General features: G+C 61.5%; 1 protein-coding gene across 1 annotated transcript; it reads left to right on the top strand.

The window, feature by feature from the left end:
* The first annotated feature begins 767 nt into the window (after window positions 1-767).
* Window positions 768-22,125, top strand: GRID2IP (Grid2 interacting protein). The gene is made up of 21 exons (XM_053926594.1): window positions 768-834; window positions 7,228-7,476; window positions 7,704-7,789; window positions 9,696-9,765; window positions 10,237-10,331; window positions 10,583-10,766; window positions 12,535-12,689; window positions 13,642-13,788; window positions 13,993-14,090; window positions 14,231-14,348; window positions 15,049-15,410; window positions 15,823-16,242; window positions 16,654-16,741; window positions 17,481-17,558; window positions 18,097-18,293; window positions 18,597-18,752; window positions 18,886-18,972; window positions 19,791-19,920; window positions 20,010-20,128; window positions 20,842-21,006; window positions 21,254-22,125. The coding sequence occupies exons 1-21, from the start codon at window positions 821-823 to the stop codon at window positions 21,323-21,325; spliced, it is 3,090 nt and encodes a 1,029-aa protein (XP_053782569.1). The 5' UTR covers window positions 768-820; the 3' UTR covers window positions 21,326-22,125.
* Window positions 22,126-22,622: the final 497 nt, after the last annotated feature.

The following is a 22,622-nucleotide window of genomic DNA, read 5'->3' as shown; positions in this document are numbered from 1 at the left end:
GGGCCACCTCCTGATCTGCAGCCATAGCCTGCCCTGCTCTGTCCCAAACCCCGGGTCACAGGAATCAACAGGATGCCAAGATAGCCCTAGTTCCATCTGGAGGCAGAGCAGGGGTGCAGTGTGAAGTCCAGGGCTGTGAGGGGTGGTCCGACCCCCACCCTACAGTGCGTGCTCTTTGCCCTTGGGCAAGGCCAGCGGCTGTCAGGGTCCTCCCCAGGAGGCCAGAAGAACTCTCTCTGGCTGACTCCCCCAGTGCTCTTGTTATTCCCATTTCACAGAGGCAGACTGAGGCTCAGAGAGGTTAAGAGGCTGGCCCAAAGTCACACAGCAAGTGAGTGGCAGGCACAGGAATGTGAACCCGGGCAGCTGTGCACTTTCTGCTCTTCTGCTCAGCTTTGGACCCTCTCAGTTCATTCTTCAGAAACACAAACAAAAATCTCCTGGTGGGGCCTGGGCTGGAGCCGCCTGGGACTCCCCTCCTGGAGCTCCGTCCCCGCCTTTCCTGCCAGAAGCCACTGCCCTCCACTGCCCAGCGTTGACCAGGCCCGCGGGCCTGAGTGCTGTTTCCAGCCCGGATTCCGTGGGGCTTTCTCTCCCTACCCTGCTTCCCGAGCCTTCGACTGCTCCCCAGCCCCACCCCTCCCCCTTCCTGGACTCAGCCCGCCCCCTCCCCTCGCTGCCATTCACCCCGCAGCCTGCCCCTCCCTCTGGGCCTGGCCAATGTCAGGGACCGGGTTGGCCACCCCCCCTCCCCAAGATCGGGCGGGCGCAGCATTTCGGCTCTGCGGCGGAGCACAGAAGGCCACCGAAAGCGGCCACCATGAGCTGCCTGGGGTGAGTTAGGGGCTGGGAAAATCCGGAAAGGAAACAAAAAAAGTTATTCCTGGAGCCAAATTTGCAGTGGAGATGCCGCGCTGGCGCTGAGGGCTCCCTGGGGAGGGGATGAATGGGCAGCCCCCCCCAGCCCCTCCCCACCAGGGCTGGGCCAGGGGCAAGGGCATCGGGCTGTCCCCTGGGAAGTTGGCACGCGCCTCAAGACCGCTAGTAGCCCGACTCCGCCGGAGGCCCTCTCGGTCCCCCTCCTCTCCCTCCGGGGCTGCCCCAGCTTCTGTCCCTGTCGCCTCTGCCGGGTCAGCCTGTCTGCCTCCCAGACAGCCCTCACGCCCTCCTTTCCCAGTCGCAGCCAGCCCCCAAACCGCCGGCAACTTGTCGGGAAAAGCCGGGGTGAAGGAGGCGCCCCCTTGGACACTCGCAATTTAGAGCCTGGGAAGCGGGGAACCCTGGACACGTGGGGATGCCCGTTCCCCGCAGCACCCCCGAGGCACTGCTGGGGAGGATGAAACAGCAGCCTCTGTTGTCAGCGCGTGTCAAGTGCGACAGGGAAATTGGGGAGGCTGCTGGAGGAGGGGGCGGTGCCCAGCTGAGCCACCCTGGCAGTGTGGCTTCAGCCCCCCACCCCCACCATATCCCCAGGCCCTGGTGGCCCAGGAGTGCAGCCATCCCCATGCAGCACGTTCCCAAGGGAGCTCAGGGGGTCATGGGGGAGTCACCGTTATCTGTGACTCAGGGGGGGATGAGTGCCCACGGAGACAGCCCAGGGCTGAGCCATCAGGGGCAATCAGGGTAGGCTCCCAGCAGGAGGCAGCTGGTGCCAGTCTGTGGTTCAGACAGTGACCACTAGGTCTGGCAGTATGTCCTGTGGAGGTGGGAAGAGAGCTCCCAAGGGGAGTTCATCAGGGCCAGGCATCTGGCCACAGGGTGGACCTCTGAGCACCAAAGAAAGGGCAGTGCCACACAGGCCTAAGGGTGCCCAACACAGGGTACCTAACTGTGCCCAGCTACGCGCCCTCCTGCCCGGGTGGAGGGCCGTGAAGAGCTTCAGTGTGGCCCTGGGGACCTCCCTCCCCCGTCAGTGAGAGGCTGAGCAGCAAAAGGTAGTCCCGGAGATGTGTGTGTGTGCACATGCGTGTGCATGGGTGCTCGGCAGAGGCTGGAACCCGCCAAGGGCTGGCTGATCCCAGGGGTCAAAACCGAAGGCTTGGGGACAAAGGAGAAGGAGCAGTGAGGCCATGAGGCTGGCCCACCCAGCACAGTAGCCACCAGCCACGTGCCCCTCTTTAAAATGAAATTTAATGCAAATTCGATACAATTTTATATTCAGCTTCCCAGAGTCACTAGCCACAGTTCAAGTGCTCAATAGCCACACACGGCTTGTGGCGACCTAGAGACAGGGCAGGTGAACATCAGGACAGGAAGTTCTCTGGGCCGGCACTGCCGCCCCGAGGGGACATTTAGGTCGGTGGAGGCCACCTCAGAAAAGGGTTTCGTTTTCCTTTACCACAGCGCTACTCCTGTGGCTCAGAGCCTAATTTGGGTCTGTCCCCAAAGGGATCCCAGTTTGATGAGGTGATGGCTTTCTAATTAGGACAGGCCAGGCAGTGGAAAGTGTGACGTGGTCAGGAGGGAACAGGAAAGCTAAGTCTGCTTTGGGGTCTGCTAGTGTTTCGGGGAAATATGGAAGGAGAGGGAGGAGCAGGCTGGGTCGGGGGAGCGGAGGAGGTGATGGAGGATTTGGAATCCCAGCTGACCTAGCTTGACCTCCAAGAGTGCTCACTGGCTGTGTGACCTTGAGCAGTTCACTGACCTCTATGATTTATCTGTAAAAGGGGGCTGGTAACACCTGCGTGTCCCCGGCAGGGCTCTTGGTAGGACATCACGTAAATGAACTCTACCCCCTGCAAACAGAAAAGATATTATTAATTTCATTGGGATGATATTGGTTAACAAAATTATATAGGTTCCAAGTGTACAATCCTATGGTAAATCTGATGCATAGTTATGCATAGTGCAGCGATTTTCAATCGGCGTGACACAAGAACTTTTAAAACAAGCAACACCTGACTGTTTAGTCAGGGGCACTGACCGCTTTGCCGTTAGACTGTCAGATAAACCAAAAACAACAGCCCGCACAACGATAGCCGTCCAGTGTGAATCGATCAAAGTCATACCTACTTTTTGTCAGATGGGCAAAAAAATAGAGTTTTTTGGTGTGCCACAAATTTTTTGTTTTTAGCGTACGTGCACCGAGAGATGGAAACGGTTGAAAATCGCTGGTATGTGGCACTATGTGTTCACCACCCACGCAGAAGAGAGACTAGGTGAGAGCCTGGGGGTGGGGTGCGAGGGAACACCTGCGCTTCCTTCTCCCGCTTCTGCTCTAACAAGTGCCAGGGACGCGCAATACAGAGCTTCCGGGAGAATTCTACGGACCGGACTGTGTGGCTGGCAGTGCCAGGCACGCCTACATGTGCTCTCAGGGCGGTTCTCCCTGGGGACGGCCCCCCTCTCCCTACAGTGGTCTCTCAACTATGGCACTCCTGACGTTTTGAGCCCAATAATTCTCTTTCGTGGGGGGCCGTTCTGTACATGGTTAGCAGCATCCCTGGCCTCCACTCACAAATGCCAGAGGCATAGTCCCCTTCCAGTTGTCGTGTTGTGACTACCAAAACTGTCTCCCGACAGCACCAAATGTCCCCGGGGGAGCAAAATCATCCCTGGTTGAAAGCTACTGCCCTAGAGTCATCTGTCCCTGGTAGCATACACTCGCTGGGGTAGGCGCTTTGCGGAAGGCCCGCTGTGGCCTGGCCCCCGGCCACCCCTTGCTGCCTTGAGTCATCTGCCCCCATGTGCCCTTCCCTGTCCTCAAGGCAGTGCGTGCACTGCTGGCTGGGTCTGGCTTCCAGCAGGAGCATTGGCTCAGTGCAGGCATCTCCTGGGCCCATAGCAAGGTGGGCCACGTTCAGACCTTCCGAGCAGGCCTGGTTCTGGATGCTGGGCCATCGCAGCTTGTACAGATCGTCCAGAAATGGCTCCGTCGTGAGGGGATGACAGTGGCCCTGTGGGTGTCAGGAGCTGGGCTCACGGTGAGGGTTTTCAGACATGTCTTCCCCTGGCAGGGCTGAGGACAAGGCTTGGGGAGGACACGGCTCTGGCTTCCTGCTGCTGCTGGGGAGACATGCAGCCTGAGGGGTCACTGCGGGGTGGTGGCTTTGCGAGGGTCAGGAATGTTAGGTAGTAGGGCCTGGACAGGGTACCAGAGATCAAAGGTCAGGTCTGCAGTATCTCCCCCCCCACACTGTGGTGGGCTGCAGGAGCCTGCAAGCAGGACCATGTGAGCTGTTCCCCACAAAGACCAAGACATCGGTCCCCTGCCTCTGCAGTTGCAGCCTGTCCGAGTGGTGACCACCTCCTGGTGAGGAGAGAGCCTGTGCTGATGTCCCCCAGGATGCCCTGGGCTGGCTCCCCAGCGACTGTGAGCCCTTTCTGGCCTGCAGTCACGACTCACTCAGACCAGTGAGAAAGGACAATGCAGCGGGGTCCCCAGGGGCCGCTCCTGCTTTAAGGTCCAGGGAGTGGCAGGCCCAGAGCCAGAGGAACAACCCAGATGCTTTCCTGTCCTCTCTCTCTCCTCCCGGTACTGTCCCTCCCCTCCCCTCTCCCAGCTCAGTGAGGTCCTCTACTCTCCCCACCCACCCACCTGGGAGAGGCTCCCTGCTCACTTCCACTTGCTCACCAGGTCTCATACACTCTCCTTCCTCTGTTTTTGGAATCTAGAAACTTGTCCCATCCCAACCCCCTTCCCTGTTGCCCTCCCAGCATCACCCCTGCCCTGGTGTAGCAAAACCTCTGGGGTCACTCCACCTCCCCTTAAATCCTTAGACCCTCCCATGGGTCTCTCTGGTCTCAGAGTGCGGTCTCAGCGGCTGGTAGTGGCATTCAAGGCCTCCCTCTCTAGCCTCTTCTCGGTTGGAGTTTGCCCTGGATACGTAGAGAGGGCTTCCTCTTGCTGACCTCAACTCCTGCTGAGCCCCTGAGGCCCAGCGCAGCGGCCACCCTCTCCGGAAAGCCTTCCCGTGCTCTACAGTCAGGACTTCCTCCAAACTGTCGACTTCAGTCTCCCTGCAGCGGGTGTTGGGGACTCGCCACTTTGCCAGGAACCCAAGCTCCCAGCCGGTCGGAGACTGGAGGCGAGGCGCCCCGGGAGGGACTAATGAAGTGGCCCAAGATGAGGCAGCTTGACAGCCTCGAACCGCCCCAGATCCCTCCGAGCTAGCTGGAGGACCCCCCGGAGGGGCGGGGCGGGGCGGGGCTACGCGAGAGGGGGCGGGCACCCAGCCGCGGGCCGTGCAGCCCCGGGAGGGGCCGTGTGCGCTGGCCGGGCACTGGCACGAGGAGTCGCGGCGCCCTCGCTCTGCTCCCGGTCTAAGCTACACCCTGCCGTCTGCAACTGCTGTGCCGCTGTCGCCCACTCCAGATGGGGAAGGACCAGGGCTTCTCCCGGCACTTTCGGTAGCTTCCCGACTGCGCCCCCCGCCCCCGGGAACCGTGCGCCCTGGGCTCTGCGGACCCGACTCCGGCCGGGCTGAGAGGGGGTGGGGCTGGGGCACTGAAGGGCTTTCCTGCCCTTGGTGGGCACCTGCCGTGCCTGGCTGGGGTCCGGAGGCAGGGAAGGGTGGACATAAACGGGAAGGGTACAAGGGGCGAGTTCCCCGCGCTGGGCGCCCGGAAGCCGCGCGCGGCCCTTGGGGTCGGGATGGGGGCAGGGGACTAACGGCTGGGATTGAAATGCCCTCTTTCCTTCCTATGCCTGGGCTGGTCCAGGGACCTGGGCAGAGATCAAAGTCAGGGTATGTCACGGAGAGAGAGGAGCCCAGGGCAGTCTGGGAGGAACCTGGAGATGGATTAGACTTGACCCCCCACCCCCCGCGCCCGGGCAGAGAGAACAGAACTGACCCTGAGCGCATCTCATTGTGTGGCTCAGCCCCAAGGACTCCAGTCAGGAAACCCGCCACCCAACCTTCCCCCACCTGTGCACTTGGTGATTCACCCTGGCTCCTGGTTCAGCAGGGTCCTTTCTAGCTGCTGCTGGAGGGCAGAGCTGGGATGGTCATCTGGCCCCTGCCCAGGTTGGACCCGGGTTGACACCTTCTGGAGTCTGGGGCCGGAGCCCAAAGTGTGAGGTGGACGGTTTCCGCCTTGTCATCTCTCCTTTGTCTGAGCCTGAGGCATGTGGTGGGTGCAGGAGGGTGTGGGGAATGCGCAGGCCAGGCAGATGGAGGTGTCAGGCTCCAGAGACCTTGAGTGACCATCTGGGGAATGAGGCTGAGGCTCTAGGTTTTGGAGAATTGCTGTGGGTAGTAAGGATGAGCAGATCAGGCAAGGATGCGCCTGGCAGAGTTGAGTAGGCCACTCATTCTGTCCTCCTGGTCTCCTGGGACATCCAGCAGCAGAGCTCACTCACTGTGTGTGGCAGGACTGGTGTGGGGGAGGTCCTGATGTGCCCCTTCCCTCCCAGCAGGCAGCTATCCTGCCCACCTGGCCTTATTAATCCTACCCAGGGAGGTCTAGGGAACTGAGTGGGGGCCACGGGCTGACCCCAGAGGGGTTGCATTCCACTGACACCCCCCCCCCCCGCCCACTCCCTCCTCACTATTCCCTTGGTACTGGCCCCTGGTACAAAAAAAACAGAGAAGGGAGCGTGGGATGCAGCCAGGGGGGCCTGCTAACAACCAGACCTTCAGGGGCCCTTGGCAGAGTTCTGCCACCGTGCAGAGGCCCTGAGGCTGGGCTTCCATCCCTGCTGTGCCAAGGGGCAGCTGCGTTAACTCTGGAAAGCTACGGACCCTCAGAATCCTCTGCTATGGACTGAGGCGTCCCCCTGGGTGTTAACTGCTACCATCACTCAGGTGTGTGGCTGGACCACAGGTGGACCCCTATTTACCAAGTCACTGAGTCCCTCCCATGGGCTGAGCCTGGCTGGTCACCCGTGGCTCCAAGCTGAGCTACAGACCCAGCCCTCAGAGAGCTTCTAGGTCGCAGAGGAGACCCATGGTCACCAAGGAACCATTCCGGGGTGTGGGCCCCACACAGGGGACAATGAGAGGCTCCCCCCTGCTTCTCACCACTTCCTGAAGGCTTCTCTGAGAGCAGGAACCCCAGTGCCTTCAGCTTTGAAGCCCAGTGCCTGGCTGGCCCAGATCGCAGAGCCAGATAGCAAGTTCGGACACCCAGGGGAGTCTGGGGTGCGGGCTGCTGAGTCCCAGCCACCCTGCGTAGAGGCAGGAGAGCCGAAGGTGGATCCTGCTAGGAGTTGCCTTTGGGCCACTGTTTGCGGTGATTGGGGCACTATCTGAGGGCGCGCCCCGACTCAATTGGCCTCCCCGGCAGGATCTTCATCCCCAAGAAGCATCGGGCGCGCTTCGACGAGGTGGTGTCGCAGGGTCTGCTGGGCAAGCTGTGCCGCGCCCGGCGGGCGCAGAGCGCCCAGCGGCTGCGCCGGAGCCGCAGCGAGGAGCGGCCGGAGCGCCTCCTGGTGTCCACGCGCGCCAGCGCCGCCCCGCGCCGTCCGGACGAACCACCTCCGCGCAAGACCCCCTCGCTGCTGGGCTGCCACGCTGGCCCGGGGGGCACGCGCAGGTATCCGGGGCCGGGGCATGGGCTGCAGACACCTTCTGCACCTGGACTGGCTCGTGACGCAGACTGGACAGAGGGCGCGGGGGCGAGGCATGGACACCTGGCGTGGGTGGGTGAATGGGTAAGGGATGTTAAGGGGAACAGGACATCTCCTGTCCCCTGTGTCTCCCAGCCCCTCGCCAGGGCAGGGTATGCTGCCCACCCCCATCCCACGCCTTCTTTCTCCCCAGGACAGTCCGAATTTACAAGGGCAACAAGAGCTTCGGCTTCACACTGCGCGGCCACGGGCCTGTCTGGATCGAGTCTGTCCTGCCTGGTGAGGGGTAGGGGGTTGTCCGGGATGGGGCGAAGGACCCCCTATCAGGCCGCTGCTCAGCACCTCTCCCCAGCCTTGTATAGTCTGTGTCCTTTGCCCGTCCTGCAGCGGCACCTCCAAATCATTCACCTGCCGGAGTTGGGCCAACACCATCCAAGTTCAGGGTCACCCGGAGCCAGGTGAACCAAGTTCTCCATCCAGACCTTTCCTGTGTCCACAGGGAGGGGGGCACTCCCTGGGACAGGCGGCCAGAGCAGAGCTGATGTCCGCCCAGGCTGCACCCCAGACAACATGCCCTGTTTGGGGTGCCGCAGTCCCCGTGAACTGGGCGTTTGCCAAGCAGGCCAGACCCAGAGAGGCATCAGGGCTGCGGGGCCTCTGCGGTGACCCAGTCCCCTCGGTCAGGACTCCCCTCCTGCTCCCCCTGCCCCTTCCTGCCCCTGGACCATGGCATCCTGAAGAAGGCAGAGCAGGAATCCCTCCTCCTCGCCCCTCCAGCCGTGCAGGGGTGGGGGAGGGAAGAAGACACTCTCGTCTGCTAAGGCAGCTCATTCCAGTGTGGAAGGTCCCCGGAGGCCAGAAATCTCTCCTGATGCTGACTGAACTCCCTGTAACCACTCCCAGGGCCAGGTCACCTGCTCTGGCCTGGGCCCATCCCCTCCCAGAGCCTGAGCATGGTGCTCTTGGTGATACATCCCCATCAGGGCCCTGGCTGCATCCTTTCTGCCCTCTGCACCTCACACTTCCAGCACACGATTTGTGAGACTGGCATCTTCTGATCCCCGGGAAAGCGCCTCAGTGCCTTTGCATCATTGTTCCAGCCGTTAGAGAATCCCGAGATCCAACCCTGATGACTGACGCGTTCGGGGTCTTCTCGGATCTGTGTGCCACTAACTTGTCAACATACTGTTGTTTGGAAAAGGTCCCAGGCTGCTCTCTAGGGAGCTTGTTCCAGAAATGATTAATCTCTCCTCTTTGGATGTATCCCTTCCAACTATGCTGCCACCACCACAGCTGTCTCCCTGCCTCTTCCACGCGTGTAGCCAGAGACACATGGCCTAGGGACATGTTAAAAATCAGGGGTGCTGGTCTGCCCAACCCAGCCTCCAGGCTGGTAACCCCCTGCCATCCGAGGCGGAGGGAGCCAGTGGGAACCATGGACAAGGAGGCCCTTTGCTGTGGTTTCTGTGGGAAGAAATGGGCACGGCAGGGTGAACAGGCTTTGGACTGGCTAGTGTGAACAATTCCCCGGGGGCTCAGGGGCACAGTGGTGTCCCTCGCTGTCTGGCACCTGGCCCTGGGTGCTGAGGGCGAGTGCTCCGTGTCTCGGTGTGAGAGCCCATCGAGAAGGAGGCGTGGGCTCAGGACGGGTGGGTTTGCATGCCGAGGGCCTGCTTGCCTGCAGCCCAGTCACTTGCTCTGTGTAGGAGTCGGCTAGCCCTGGGAGGGACAGTCAGTCGGTCCGGTGTCATCAAGGCCCCCGGATGTCAGAGCCTAAAACATATGATTGACAACGTGTTTCCCACCCGAGGGAGGGCACTGCCTCCCTCCAGGCAGACAGGTTTTCTCTGGTGACAAAGGCGCAGAGGAGTCTCTGCTGTGGGCCTTTAGATGTGGGCTGAGAACAGTGTCCGTCGTGGGGCCCTCTGGGGGTGCAGGTGCTGCAGAAACTCTGCTCTCTGGACCCCCTTTGTGTCAGCTCTTCCCCAATAGCTCAGGGCTGACCGGGGGCCCGTGCTGCCCCCCCACCCCCGCACACTTGGGAATCACCCCCGGGTTAGAGCCGCGGGGAGCAGAGAGGTGCTGGGTCTCCTGGCGGCCCCACTGGTCCCTGTCCCATTTCTGGCCTGTGAAACGGGAGCGACCCTGCCCCGCTGACCAGCACGCCCTCTCTTCTTGCCCCCAGGGAGCCCGGCTGACAGCGCTTCCCTCAGGTCCGGTGACCGGATCCTCTTCCTCAATGGACTGGATATGAGGTCAGAGGCCACTGGGGACGCCAGAGCTTGGTGGGGAACTGTTCCCCAAGACTGCTGTCTCTTGGGACCTCTCGGCCATGGTCCTGATCTCCTCTGAGCAGTCGGTCCCCAGGGTTTGTCCCTCATCCTGTGGGAACTCTTGAATCTATTCTCCCGCCCTAGTTAGGACGTCAGTTCGTCCTTCCAGCCAGAAGACACTCCAGCTCCACACAGGGGACACACCAGGGGAGCCCTGCCTGGGGGGTGACATGGGTGAGAGCCCTTCTGTGCCCAGAAGTGTCCAGCAGGCCCTGGGCCTGGAGCTTCTCTTGCAAAGATTAGTGAGTGGGAGAGGCCGGGCCCCAGCCCCTGGCTGTGGCCCCGCGGTGGACTTGCTGTACGCCCTCTGCAGGCAGGACAGGGAGGTCTGACGGGTGGCCTTGGGCAGGGCTCATCCCTGCCAGGCCCTCCCGGGCCATCTCTGCTCCGCAGGAACTGCTCCCATGACAAGGTGGTGTCCATGCTTCAGGGCAGCGGTGCGATGCCCACGCTGGTGGTAGAGGAGGGGCCCGTCCCATTTGCCAGCGGTGAGACCCCCACTGCCACAGAGACCCTGAGGCGGGCCCTCTGCTCCACCCCCAAACCTACAGCATCCCTCCCCAGGTGGCGCTGTGGAACCCAGTGGAACCACCTCAGGGACTCCGCCGGGGCTCCCCTCCATCCCCACCCCTGGCCTCCGGGCTGAGTCCACAGATATCAGGAGTTCCCCCAGCTTTAGCACCTGGCCTGGGGACACTGGGTCACCCGTGCCTCTCCTGTCTGTGGCCCTGCCCTGCAGACTCCGATTCTTTGGATTCCCCCAACCCATCCTCGGCGCTCACCTCCCTGCAGTGGGTGGCGGAGATCCTGCCGTCCAGCATCCGTGTGCAAGGGAGGACCTTCAGCCAGCAGCTGGAGCACCTGCTCACGCCTCCTGAGCGCTACGGGGTCTGCCGGGCCCTCGAGAGCTTCTTCCAGCACAGGTGGCCAGGCCGGAGTGGGGCGGGCACCTGCCCTGGGGGGGCCCCAAATCCTGCCCGGAGTCACCATCCAGGTCTCCCTGCCTGAGCCCTCTCACCCCCCTTCTCTGGGGGAGGCTCAAAGGAAGCAGCAGCTGATACCAGGGGTCCCCAGGTGGGGACAGGGGCCGCGCCAGAACACACCTGCCTCTGAACCCTCCCAGCCACATGACCTGTGCAAGTCAAGGCCTTGTCTGTAAAGTGAAGCAGGCAGTGGTTGATCACCTGCAGCGTGGACAGTGGGACCTGCCAGGGACGGTACTTACAGTGTCAGCAAGGCCCCAAGATGCCGCACGCCTTCAGGCACTCGCAGGCCAGGCGCTCTGGGGCTCGGTTTGGTGTCTTTCTTTTTGTAGCTCAGGGACAGCAGCCTGCATTTATCACACCCCTCCGCCCGTAGGGTAATAGTCACGGTGCCGGCAAAGCTCCTCACTTGTTCATCCTTTTCCTTCTTTTGTTGAAAGAGTTTTTTTGAGACATGCCGCACAAGTCATCCATTTGTGAAGTCAGTGCACTGGTCTTTAGTATATTTTAGTACATTGTACATATGTGCACAACCATCATCACACTGAATTGTAGAGCCTTTCCATCCCCGCAGAAGAACCCTGCGCCCCCTCACCACCGCCCCCGCCTGCTTCTCTCTCCGCCCCACGGTAAGCAACCATTAGTCCACTTTCTGTCTATAATGTTTCCAGCGTTCATCCCACTTGTGACATCTCCTTCATTGTTTCAGGGCCAAATGTGCCCCCGTGTGGACAGGACACATGTTGTCGGTCCAGCCATCAGTCCGTGGACAGTGGGGTGCTTCTGCCCTTCACTCCCTTTGGCCCCCGTCTCTGCCTGCCAAGTCCAATGAGTTCAGTGAGCACCCCTTTGTGTGAAGGTGTTCTCGGAAAGCGGGCAGGCGTTGCTGTTCTCTGTGGCGTGTATTTTTTATTTTGCATCATCTTTGTGCCGGGTACTCCATCCTGTGTCTGGCTTTTTTCCGCCAAGTGCTCTGTGTTTGTCTCTGCCTCTAGCGCAAAAGGCCTTGTCTTGCATTCTCTCCTATTAATTTCATAATTTTATCTTCCACACCTCGGTCTTTTATCCAACCAGAGTTCATCTGTATGCATGGTGAGGACCCAGTTTCTTTCCATATACTGCAGAGGTCTGCCCACTATTTCTATGAAGGGCTAGGCAGTAAATATTTTAGGCTTTTGGGGCCACACAGTCTCTCTCAAAACTATTCAACTCTGCTGCTGTAGCTTGGAAACGGCCAGAGACAATACATAAACAAATGGGCGTGGCATGTTCCGATAAAACTTTCTTTACAAAAGCAGGTGGCGGGCCAGATTTTGGCCCAGGGGCTGTCACTTGCTGATCTCTGACTCAGTGACTCAGCTGTCCCAATACACTCCATCTGTTTCAATGTTCACCACAGCTCTGTGCAGTAGATGGCACTTTTCACCCCCATTTTACAGATGAGGAAACTGAGGCACAGCGAAGTTAAGTAACTTGAGAAAAAGGTCACTTGGCTGGTAAGTGGCAGAGGCGGGATTTGAATCTGGGCAGCCTGGCCACAGAACCTCCCTTCCTGTCCCCTTCTCTGTCTTGGCAGTGGGAAGGGGGCTCAGGGCATGAGCTTGGAATCTGTGGCCTAGAAGTGCCCCCCTTATCCATCCCCACCCCACTCCACTCCCTAAGGTGAGGCCTGGAGTAAGGAACCCCTTGCTCCTGCACCCTCCCCCAGGAACATCGACACGCTCATCGTCGATGTCTACCCCGCGCTGGACACACCTGCCAAGCAGGTGCTTTGGCAGTTCGTCTACCAGCTGCTGACTTATGAGGAGCAGGAGCTCTGCCAGGAGAAAATTGCCTGCTTCCTGGGCTACACAGCCATGGCAGGTGAGCCGCCCTGCCCCAGGCCAGCCCACAGGTGCAGAGCCAGACACCTGTTCTCACCTGCTAGGTATTACATCGGACATGGTTCCCTGACACACACAGAGGTGCCCCTGCACCCTGCAGACACATGCCCTGCACAGCCAGCTGGTCCCATGCCTGGCCTCTCAGATGTGCCTTCCCAGCTTTAAAGAGCAAATGCAGCACAACCTTAGACACCCCACCTAGCCGCTCAGGACCTGAGGTTTCTCACCCAGGAAATGGCGGGGGGCAGAGGGGTTTGGTGGCTGTGCTGTGTGCAGACCTGGATCGTGAGTGTGCAACCGGTCACACCTGGCTCGGCACTGACGAGCCCAAGGGTCTGCCAGGCCTTCTTGTTGCTGCCACAGCCCACCCCCCTGCATTGCGTGCCCACGAAACCACGCACTTCATTGTTTGGGCCACAGGATGGAGACCCCTCGCATTCAGTCCAGGCTCCGCACCTGCTGTTCACGGCCTGCAGGTCTACCTGCCGGCCCTTGTGTGCTCACTATCTCAAGCCCCAGTGACCCGCAGTTAGTAGGGAGAGTGTCCAGGGTTTCAGCAGGTCTTGGGTGCAGGTATCTCACATTCTGCCTCGACCTGGACTTCCTTTCACCCCACTAGTCCCTGCAGGCAGCTGCAACCTGGCGTTGAGACCTTGGATCGTGGGGCCCTAGGCTCCTGTCATGAGGAGGGGTCCTGTGGGGTGTGCTGTAGCCACCTCCCCCAGGCCCCCTACTCTGCCTAGCACCACCCACATACTCCTGCTCCCGGCACCCACTTCTCACCCCAGGCTTCCCGTGGACAACTGTCCTAGAGCCAGCAGGCTGGGGGCACAGGTGGGCGCAGCTGGCTGCTGCCCTCCCCCTACCTGTGTTTGGTGGCTCCTTGTCTGGCTGAGAGGCAAGGCCCCTCCCTCCTTCATCTTGCACAACAGAGCCGGAGCCGGAGCCAGACCTTGAGCCGGAGCCGTCGCCAGAGCCGGAGCCGCTGCCCGAGCTCCAGCGGCGGAGCTCCCTGAGGGCCTCCTCCATGTGCCGCCGCAGCCTGCGGTCCCAGGGCCTGGAGGCCAGCCTCAGCTGCGGTAAGGCCCAGACCGAAAGGTGGGAGGGGGTGCAAGGGTTTCCCATCTGCAAAGTGAGAAGTCCCCAGAAACAGGTGGGGCGGTGGTCCTCTTGGGGCAGGTTCTTTCTCCCTGGTCCCTGGCTGGGCCCGGCCGGTGCCTGAGCGCCAGAGCGCAGAAGCAGCCGTGAGACCCCTCACAGCTGACTCTGCCCTCCCTCCGCAGGCCCCAGCGACTTCCCCGAGATGCCTCTTCCTCTGGTCCCAGGCGAGCGCCAGGCAGGCGATGGCACATCCCTCCCTGAGACCCCCAACCCCAAGATGGTGAGTCCACTCTGCCCTGGCGGTGTCAGTGGGGGGCTGGGGCAGACCCCTGCCTCCAAGGCCAGCCAGGTCTGGCCTCGGAGGCCATGTGACGGCCACACGGGGAAGGGCGGCTGGACGCCCACCTTCTCTTCCTGCAGATGTCAGCCGTCTATGCGGAGCTGGAGTCCAGACTGAGCAGCAGCTTCAAAGGGAAGATGGGGACCACGTCCAGATCCCACGCCTCCCCGCCAGTGCCCAGCCCAGCAGGCACAGCAGGTAGGGCTTGGCCAGCCCAGCTCCTGAGGGCAGCGCCGGCCTCTGCCCCCCAGCTGGCTGGCTGGGTGTTGTCCTCCTTTTGCTCCATGGCCATGGGAATGAGTTCTGGGGAGCCCCAGCAGTCTTCATGGTAAGGGGCCACCCAGGTCAGGGTTGCTGTTATTCCTCCTGTCCCCTCTGACCCTCTGCACTGCGGCAGGTCTAGAAAGCAGAGGGCTGCCCACGGAGGTGTCCCCAGGCTAGCATGTGGCTGTGGGACAACTGCAGTGCGTGCCTGGCTCTGGGACTGGCACAGCTGGGAAGGTCCTGCTCACAGGGCACACATATGGCTACCCAGCTGGAGTTCAGAGGCAGGACCCCTGGGTGGTGCTCCTGTGAGCTCCTGTGAGCAGGGTGTGCGCGGTGCCTCGTGAGCCTGGGCCAAGGCCTATAGAAGGCTCCTTGGTCCTTTGAGTTGTGCCCAGCAGGTCCCAAGTGGGCCTGCTGGCTCCCTTCCAAGATGAGCTGGGCTCTGGGCTGAGCAGTGCCCCTACCTCTAGTCGTCAATCGTGCCCCCCCTCCCTGGAACTGTGTCCAGAGAGGGATGGGAGGGAGCCCAGGGACACAGAGCCCACCGACCCCAGGCCCCTCCCCTCCAGACTGTGCCCAGAACCCAGGTACTGGCTGGAGTGGGGTCCTCATGTGCGCTCCCCCACCCCAGGGCCCAGGACCCTATCCAGCGTCTCTTGGCCCAGCGAGCGGCTGCTGCCCTCCCCCTGCTACTACCCGCTGTGCTCTGGGGCCCCGGCCTCCCCCAGCAGCTCCGAGTCTCACCCCTACGCCAGCCTGGACAGCAGCAGGGCGCCCTCCCCACTGCCAGGCTCTGGGCCCATCCACTCCGACAGCCCCCCCAGCCCGGACCTGGCCCACCAGCCCAGCCGCAGGAAGCTCTTCACCTTCTCCCGGCCTGTGCGAAGCCGGGACGCTGACACTGACCGCTTCCTGGATGCCCTGAGCGAGCAGTTGGGCCCCCGGGTCCCCATTGGGGATGAATTCCTCAGCCCGGAAAATGACTATGAGGAGGTGAGCGTGCAGGCAGAGGCGGAGCGCCAGGAGCAGGTGCGGTGTGGGGGTTTTCAAGGGGGACAGTATCCCTGAGCTCGCTGCCCTGGGGACCTGACCCAGGCCACCCCTCTCCCTGGCTTGAGCTATTGCACCCTTTGACTCAAGCCAGGACACCCCTCACTCAAGGCTACCCCATACGCCCTGTGTCAGATCACCCCACCCCACTCAGAGCACCCCAGGGTCCTATATCCTGCACCCTGTCAGGCCATTATCCCACAACCTCGGGCTAACCGACCAGACTACCCTATCCTTGTCCCTAGGCCATCCCATCCCCTGCCCCAGGCTACCCCACTTTTTCTCACCTCGCTCCCTGTTCTACTGTCCCTAAGCCCAGGCTGGTCCTGTCCTCACCTTGTTCTGTCCCCTTCAGATGAGCTTCCATGACGACGACCAGGGCAGCTTTGTAACCAATGAGCGGAGCAGCGCTAGCGAGTGCATCAGCAGCAGTGAGGAGGGCAGCTCCCTGACCTACTCCTCCATCTCTGACCACATCCCCCCGCCCCCACTCAGCCCCCCACCACCGCCACCCCTGCCCTTCCATGACCCCAAGCCCATCCCCCGCACCCCCGACGGTCCCCGGGGCCCCCCTCAGACGCTGGCCAAACCCCTTACCCAACTGAGCCACCCAGTCCCGCCCCCGCCCCCACCGCCCCTGCCCCCACCCGTGCCCTGTGCACCCCCCATGCTGTCCCGGGGCCTGGGTCACCGCCGCAGCGAGACCAGCCACATGAGCGTCAAGCGCCTGCGGTGGGAGCAGGTGGAGAACTCGGAAGGGACCATCTGGGGGCAGGTAGGTGGCCTGGGGCCCCAGGGAGCCGTGCACCAGGGGAGAGTGGCCTGGGCAGCAACATTGAAAACAAGACCCTGTCCAGCTTCTGCCCACTCCCTGCAAAGGACATCTCAACACAGGGCCAGACCCTCGGTCACCTCAAAGCCCCCTTGGTGGCTGCAGCCCTTTTGCAGCCCCTCCCCCCGCCCCAGCACAGCTGCTGGCTTCTGCGTGGAGAGTGTTCCAAGTGTGGGTGTGACTGACCGCCAGAGGGGCCAGCTTGCGGCCTGACAGCCCAGCGTGCGTGATTTAGCTTCTCCCGACGCCTCCTGTCCCTGGGCTCACCCCACGGCCCGAAGGGGCTCTCCCTCTGGGGACAGCAGGCCAGCTGCCAGGGTTCCTCCTCGCTCTGAGTCTGCCTCTCCCGCGCAGCTCGGGGAAGACTCCGACTATGATAAGCTGAGTGACATGGTGAAATACCTCGACCTGGAGCTCCACTTCGGCACCCAGAAAACTGCGAGTGAGTGGCCTGAGGGCCCTGGGGGGCCCCCATACCAAGGTCTCTGTGGCGTCCCAGGCTTAGAGCCCCAAAGGTCTTCACTGACTTCATTTACTTACTGTGTCCCTGAGTTAGCTTCTCCGAGCCTCCATTTTCCCACCTCAAAATGGAGATGCTAACAGCTGGCTTTACTGCATGTTTATGAGATGCCAGATACCCTCCACCCTCATTTCAAAACTGATCCCATGCCTTTGGCACCTTCCCAGGAGAGAGCACCCACAGCCTAGGTGACCCGCTCAGTCACACAGCCAGAGTCAGGTGGACAGGAGGCACCCACAGACACCTCCCCTCCAGTCCCTCTCTCCTCTTGGCTCTCTGGGCGTCTCCCTATAGATGTTGGGTGGGGCTCCAGACAGCCAGGGATACTGTGTGTGGAAAGTGGTCCCAGGTGGAAGAGAGAAGCTCTGGTCCCTCCAGGAAGCATCCACCAGATCCAGAGGTAGCTGGTCCCCCTGACCCAGCCCGCTCAGTCCCACCCACTCAGGGGTCAGAGGATGGGAGGATGGCCGTGTACTGCACATGCCACGTGTGTTAGAACAGGAGACAGAATCCTTGCGTGGGGACTGTGACGCCCGGAGCTGATCCATCAAGGTCATGGTCAGGGGGCATCTGGGCTGTTGGGGTGGCCACACGCCTGTGGCACCCTCCCACTCAGCCGCAGCCTAGCCTCCGCTCACTAAACCATCACTGTCCCTTCCAGAGCCAGTGCCGGGGCCTGAGCCCTTCAGGAAGAAGGAGGTGGTGGAGATCCTGTCCCACAAGAAGGCCTACAACACCTGTGAGGGGCCAGGGAGTCCCAGGGGTCGTGGGGGGCAGGAGGTGGCCCTCCCTGGGCTGCAGACCCACGGATCCGCCCCTTGGATAACAGAGATTAGGCTGAAGGGACCCCCTCCTCCCCAACGTACCTGCCTCCCAGCAGGGTGAAGGCCCCCTCCCAGCTCCCACATCCAGCCCCATTCACCGGAAAGGTACTGGCCTTGGGTACACCCCTGTAGGCCCCGCCTCTGTTGGGGCCCCAGTTCTGGCCCCGCCCCCAGGCCCCTCCTAGGTTCCTTGGCCCCAGGCCCCACTCAGGTCTAGCTAGCTCTGTGTCCTCGAGAACCCCGCCCTCGTTCTGTCCCGTGTCCCCGGGAGGAAGGACCCTCTTCATCTCTTAGCCGGCTCCTGGCTCGCCCAGATCCCCCCCACCCCCACCCCGCCCCACCTCTCGGCTCCACCCAGTAGCCCGTGTGAACTTTGAGGCCCCGCCCGCTTTCCACGGGGGGGGGGGGAGGGGGCGGGCCCGCCTGGGCTCACCTAGGCGGCCCCGCCCGCAGCCATCCTGCTGGCCCACTTGAAGCTGAGCCCCGCAGAGCTGCGGCAGGTGCTCATGAGCATGGAGCCCGGGCGCCTGGAGCCGGCGCACCTGGCGCAGCTGCTGCTCTTCGCGCCCGACGCGGACGAGGAGCTGCGCTACCAGGCCTTCCGCGAGGCGCCCGGCCGTCTCAGCGAGCCCGACCAGTTCGTCCTGCAGGTGCGGCGGCCGCCTTCCTCCCGGCTCCTGCTCTGTCCGGAGGGCGCGTCGGTCCCGCTCCACCTGCGCCCCCACGCTCACACCTCTGAGTCCCACCTGACACCTTTAAGGGCCAGGTCCCACAGTTGGTCCAAAGCACAATAAATGGGATGAGGGTGCCCCCTAGAGGTTGTGCTTATTTTTCCTAAGGGACTACCAGGTCCAGGCAGCCCGCTGACCCCCATCCGAGGCTGGATGGGGCAGTGGGTCTCCTGGCCATCCTGACCGGAGGGATGCATAATCCTGGTCCTGCCTTCCTGGCAGATGCTATCCGTTCCGGAATACAAAACCCGCCTGCGCAGCCTCCACTTCCAGGCTACACTGCAGGAGAAGACAGAAGAGATCCGGGGCAGCCTGGAGTGCTTGCGCCAGGCCTCCCTGGAGCTCAAGAACAGCCGGAAGCTGGCCAAGATCCTGGAGGTCAGGACGCACCCCTCCCTGGTCACTACCTGCCCCTCTGCCCCCTGGGGGCATCCAGCCTGGAGGCGCATCCTGATGGACCAGGTGGTGAGGGGGGGGGCGAGTACCTGCCTGCACACTTTCCCTTCCACAGTTTGTGTTGGCCATGGGCAACTATCTCAACGATGGACAGCCCAAAACCAACAAGACCACAGGCTTCAAAATCAACTTCCTGACAGAGGTGAGGAGCCGGCCTTGCTTTGCCGGCGAGGCTGGGGAGCCGGGCCTGACCAGGTTGTGGCAGGGTGGCCACTCAAGGCCTTTCCCCCACGGGAGGAAAAGATGGCTGCCCACAGGCCAGGACTTGCCTGCAGCAAAGTTTGGCAGGGGGAGGTGGCAGGTGCTCCTGCAAGCCAAGCCTTGGGATCTGGACTTACGGACTAGTGGGGAGCAGGGAGCAAAAGCTCCAGGAGGAAAGGGAAAGCACACCTGGTCGGTTCTGTACCCTCCACAGCATCTGTGCTGTCAGTCCAGGGTCAGCAAGAGGACCTGCTCAGATACCCAGCCTTCCCCCAGTGTTTCTGGGACTTTTTCCTGGGGTGCAAGAGGAAGAAAAACTCCATTTGTGGATATAAATGGTTTAGAATGTAGGGGGCTCAGATGAGCCACAGATGCTTCCAGAAAACCACAAGAGGGAAGATCTACGAGCGATGCTCCCCATCTCCTTGGTGTCAGAGGCTCTTGGGCTATATCTGCCGACAAGGACAGAAAAGCCCAGGACCCTCCTCTAGCTGGGCGCTGTGCGCCTGGTTCCTGGGGTCTCAAGGATCTGGGACAGGGAACCTCCAAACTCCTAGAGAGGCGTGTGGCATCCCAGCAGGCAAGACATCAAAGGGAGGAGCACTAGCAATCTGTTTATGAGCTTTGGAGTTAGTGAGTGTTGAGGCCCAGGAGTTGAAGCCGCAGTCTGGGAGGAACAGGGTTGAGGGTACCTGGGCCCATGTGATGGGGAATCTGATGGAGTCTGTGAGGAGTCTGTGTGTTGGGGGTCACTTGCAGCTGAACTCCACCAAGACAGTGGATGGGAAGTCCACCTTCCTGCACATCCTTGCCAAATCGCTGAGCCAGCACTTCCCTGAACTCCTGGGCTTTGCTCAGGACCTGCCTACTGTGCCCCTGGCTGCCAAAGGTAGGCTGGGTGGGAGGGTGGGGAGGCAGAGGCACTGCTGTCCTGGGCTGGGAGTGTGGCCCCATGAGGCTCTGTCCCCTTCGCTACAGTGAACCAACGGGCCCTGACCAGTGACCTGGATGACCTCCACTGCACCATTAGTGAGATACAGGCTGCCTGCCAGAGTATGTCCCCCTGCAGCGAGGACAAGTTTGCCATGGTCATGACGGTATCCTCCGAGCAGCCCATCCCAGTGCCACGGTGGACCCTGGGGTGGTCAGGTAGAGCTGGCTGTGGCTCCAGGGACCACTGTGGGCCCTGTGTCCCCGCAGACGTTCCTGGCAGAGGCTGCTGTGTATCCGAGGGTGCTGGAAGAGGGTCTATCCCAGGTCATTTAGAATCCAAGCACTTATGCCAAGTCTGTGTGTAGCTGGAAGGAGCTCTTTGTCCTAAAGCTGCTGCCTTGTCCCATTGTCATGGTCCCCAGGACAGCCCAGACTTAAGTCACAAGATACAAAAAGAGGCTCGTCGGGCCCTGGCCCACCAGAAAACAGTCAGGAGTGAGGAACATTCCCACTGAGCACAGATAGTGACAACTGCCGTGGAAAAGGAGAGGCAGCGTAGGCCTACAGAGGGACAGGGGGCTACTCCGGGTGAATACTTGTGGACGAGGGGTGGTGGCATCTGAGCAGAACCTGGAGGGAGGTGACAGTTGCCCTGCAGAGAGGAGCAAGGGAAACAGCTGTGCTGGACTGCATGTGGCCAGTTCAGGATGAATTTGGGGGCAGCAGGCCCAGAGCCCTTGAGCAGGACACAGTTCCCAGCTGAGCACTGGGTCTGGGGCAGATGGGCATGGGGCAGCTTGGCTGCTGTCTGGGGTCACTGCCCGGGAACCTGGGGGCACCCAGCGGGTCTGCAGTTTCCTGAACAGGGGCCCATCAGTCATTCCTGGAGACCGCCCAGCCTGTGTTGCGGGCGCTGGATGGGCTGCAGCGAGAGGCCATGGAGGAGCTAAGCAAGGCGCTTGCCTTCTTCGGGGAGGATTCCAAAGCCACCACCTCTGAGGCCTTCTTTGGCATCTTTGCAGAGTTCATGAGCAAGTTTGAGGTGAGCCATGGTGGAAGGCCTAAGGGGTCCCTCAGGAGAGGTCAGGGGCAGAGGCCAAAAGAGGGGGTCTTCTGTGAGGCAGGGTTTGGGAAAGCACCCCTAAAGTGAGTGGCACATCCCCTTTACTGGGGAGGGGGTGGTAAGTCTCTGCCCTGGCTCTGGGTGGTGGGATGAGGTAGGGCAGGTGTTGGTGGGGGGCTCCTGGAACCCCTGACCAAACCCTCCCCACCTGCTTCTCCCTCTCCAGCGGGCGCTAAGTGACCTGCAGGCTGGGGAGGGTTCGCGCAGCTCTGGGATGGCTTCGCCCCTGGCCTGGTGACAGTGGCTGCCCTACGACCCCTTCAGCTCAGGCATGGAGAGGGACACCAGAGGCTGTGCCCAAGTGGGCTGCCTGCATGCCACCAAGGTTTGGGCCATGCCCGCCCCTCCCATGCCTCCTACCTGGGACCTCGGGCTGTTGTGCCCGTGTCTCCAGCTACCTCAGCCTTTGAACTTTGGCCACTGTGAAGGTACTGGGTTTGGTTAGACCCCCGTCTCCTGGCCGACACCGGCCCTGAGCGCTGAGGGCATGGGGCAGGAGTGGGTGTGGACTCCCAGGGAAAGTGAACCACGTCTGCCCACGGGTGCTGATGTGTTCCCCCCGGGAGAACCATCCACTGCTCCCGGCCTGGCTGCACCCCACATTCCCCTGGCTTCCTGCTCGTTGCCCTGCCTGGCTCCCAGGCATGCCAGCAAGGGCAGCCAGCCCTCAGGTCATGGGGGATCCAGGGTGGGGTGAGGGACTGCAACCAGCAGGTGAATTGAGAAGTGGCCATGGCCCTGGGGCAACATCTGCTATGGCGTGGCCAGAGAGCACACGGCTCTGAGGAAGGACGTCCAAACCTTTCATGGCCCACGGGGGATGTAATCATGGAGCACAGACCTCGAGGACCCTGCACCCTGGAGAAAGAGGCAGAGGCCTTTGGACACACCACACCACGGTGCATTAGGGGACCTGGTGGTCCCTCACTCTGCTGGGGCCCCCTGCCGCCACTTAGAAGGCAGCAGGAACGCAGGAAGGAGAGCCACAAGTTTGCACCTAGGCTGAATCTTGGAAGCTGGAAGAAACTGAAGTTGGCTGCTGCCCAGAAGGGGGGCAGATGGGGTGGGGGTGGGGGAAAGCAGGGGAGAGAAATAGCGAGGGACTGGATGAGCAAGGCCCTCTGTGTTAGACTGCAGAATTGAGGATTTTATCCAGTGGACTAACTTCAATCCCATTTGGAAGTGGTCACTTGGAAGTGGGGAGTCTGGGAGTGGGATGGGGATCATCAGTGTGGGGGCCGGGAGAACACAGAGATGCGAGGTGGTGAACGAACAGAGTCTGGTGGCTGTTGGGGACGGGCAGAGTGATGGTCCCTGGAACAAGTCCCATTGAGTGCAGCTTAGGGGCAAATGACATGATCTAGGACATATTTGGAACCCCCAGAGGCCATTCCACATGTGCATCCGGAGCCCCTGGGGAGGACTGGGGACAGAGGAGAGTGTGACCTGGATGGTGGGGGGGGGGGGGTAGGAGGAGCTGTGGGCAGGGAGGGTGTGTTGACGTCTTTCATCCTTTCCAGGCTCCAGTTGGCAAC

Source organism: Desmodus rotundus, chromosome 6 (assembly GCF_022682495.2).
Source record: "Desmodus rotundus isolate HL8 chromosome 6, HLdesRot8A.1, whole genome shotgun sequence".
Taxonomy (NCBI): Eukaryota; Metazoa; Chordata; class Mammalia; order Chiroptera; family Phyllostomidae; genus Desmodus; species Desmodus rotundus.
This window is presented reverse-complemented; position numbering and strand designations above follow the sequence as displayed.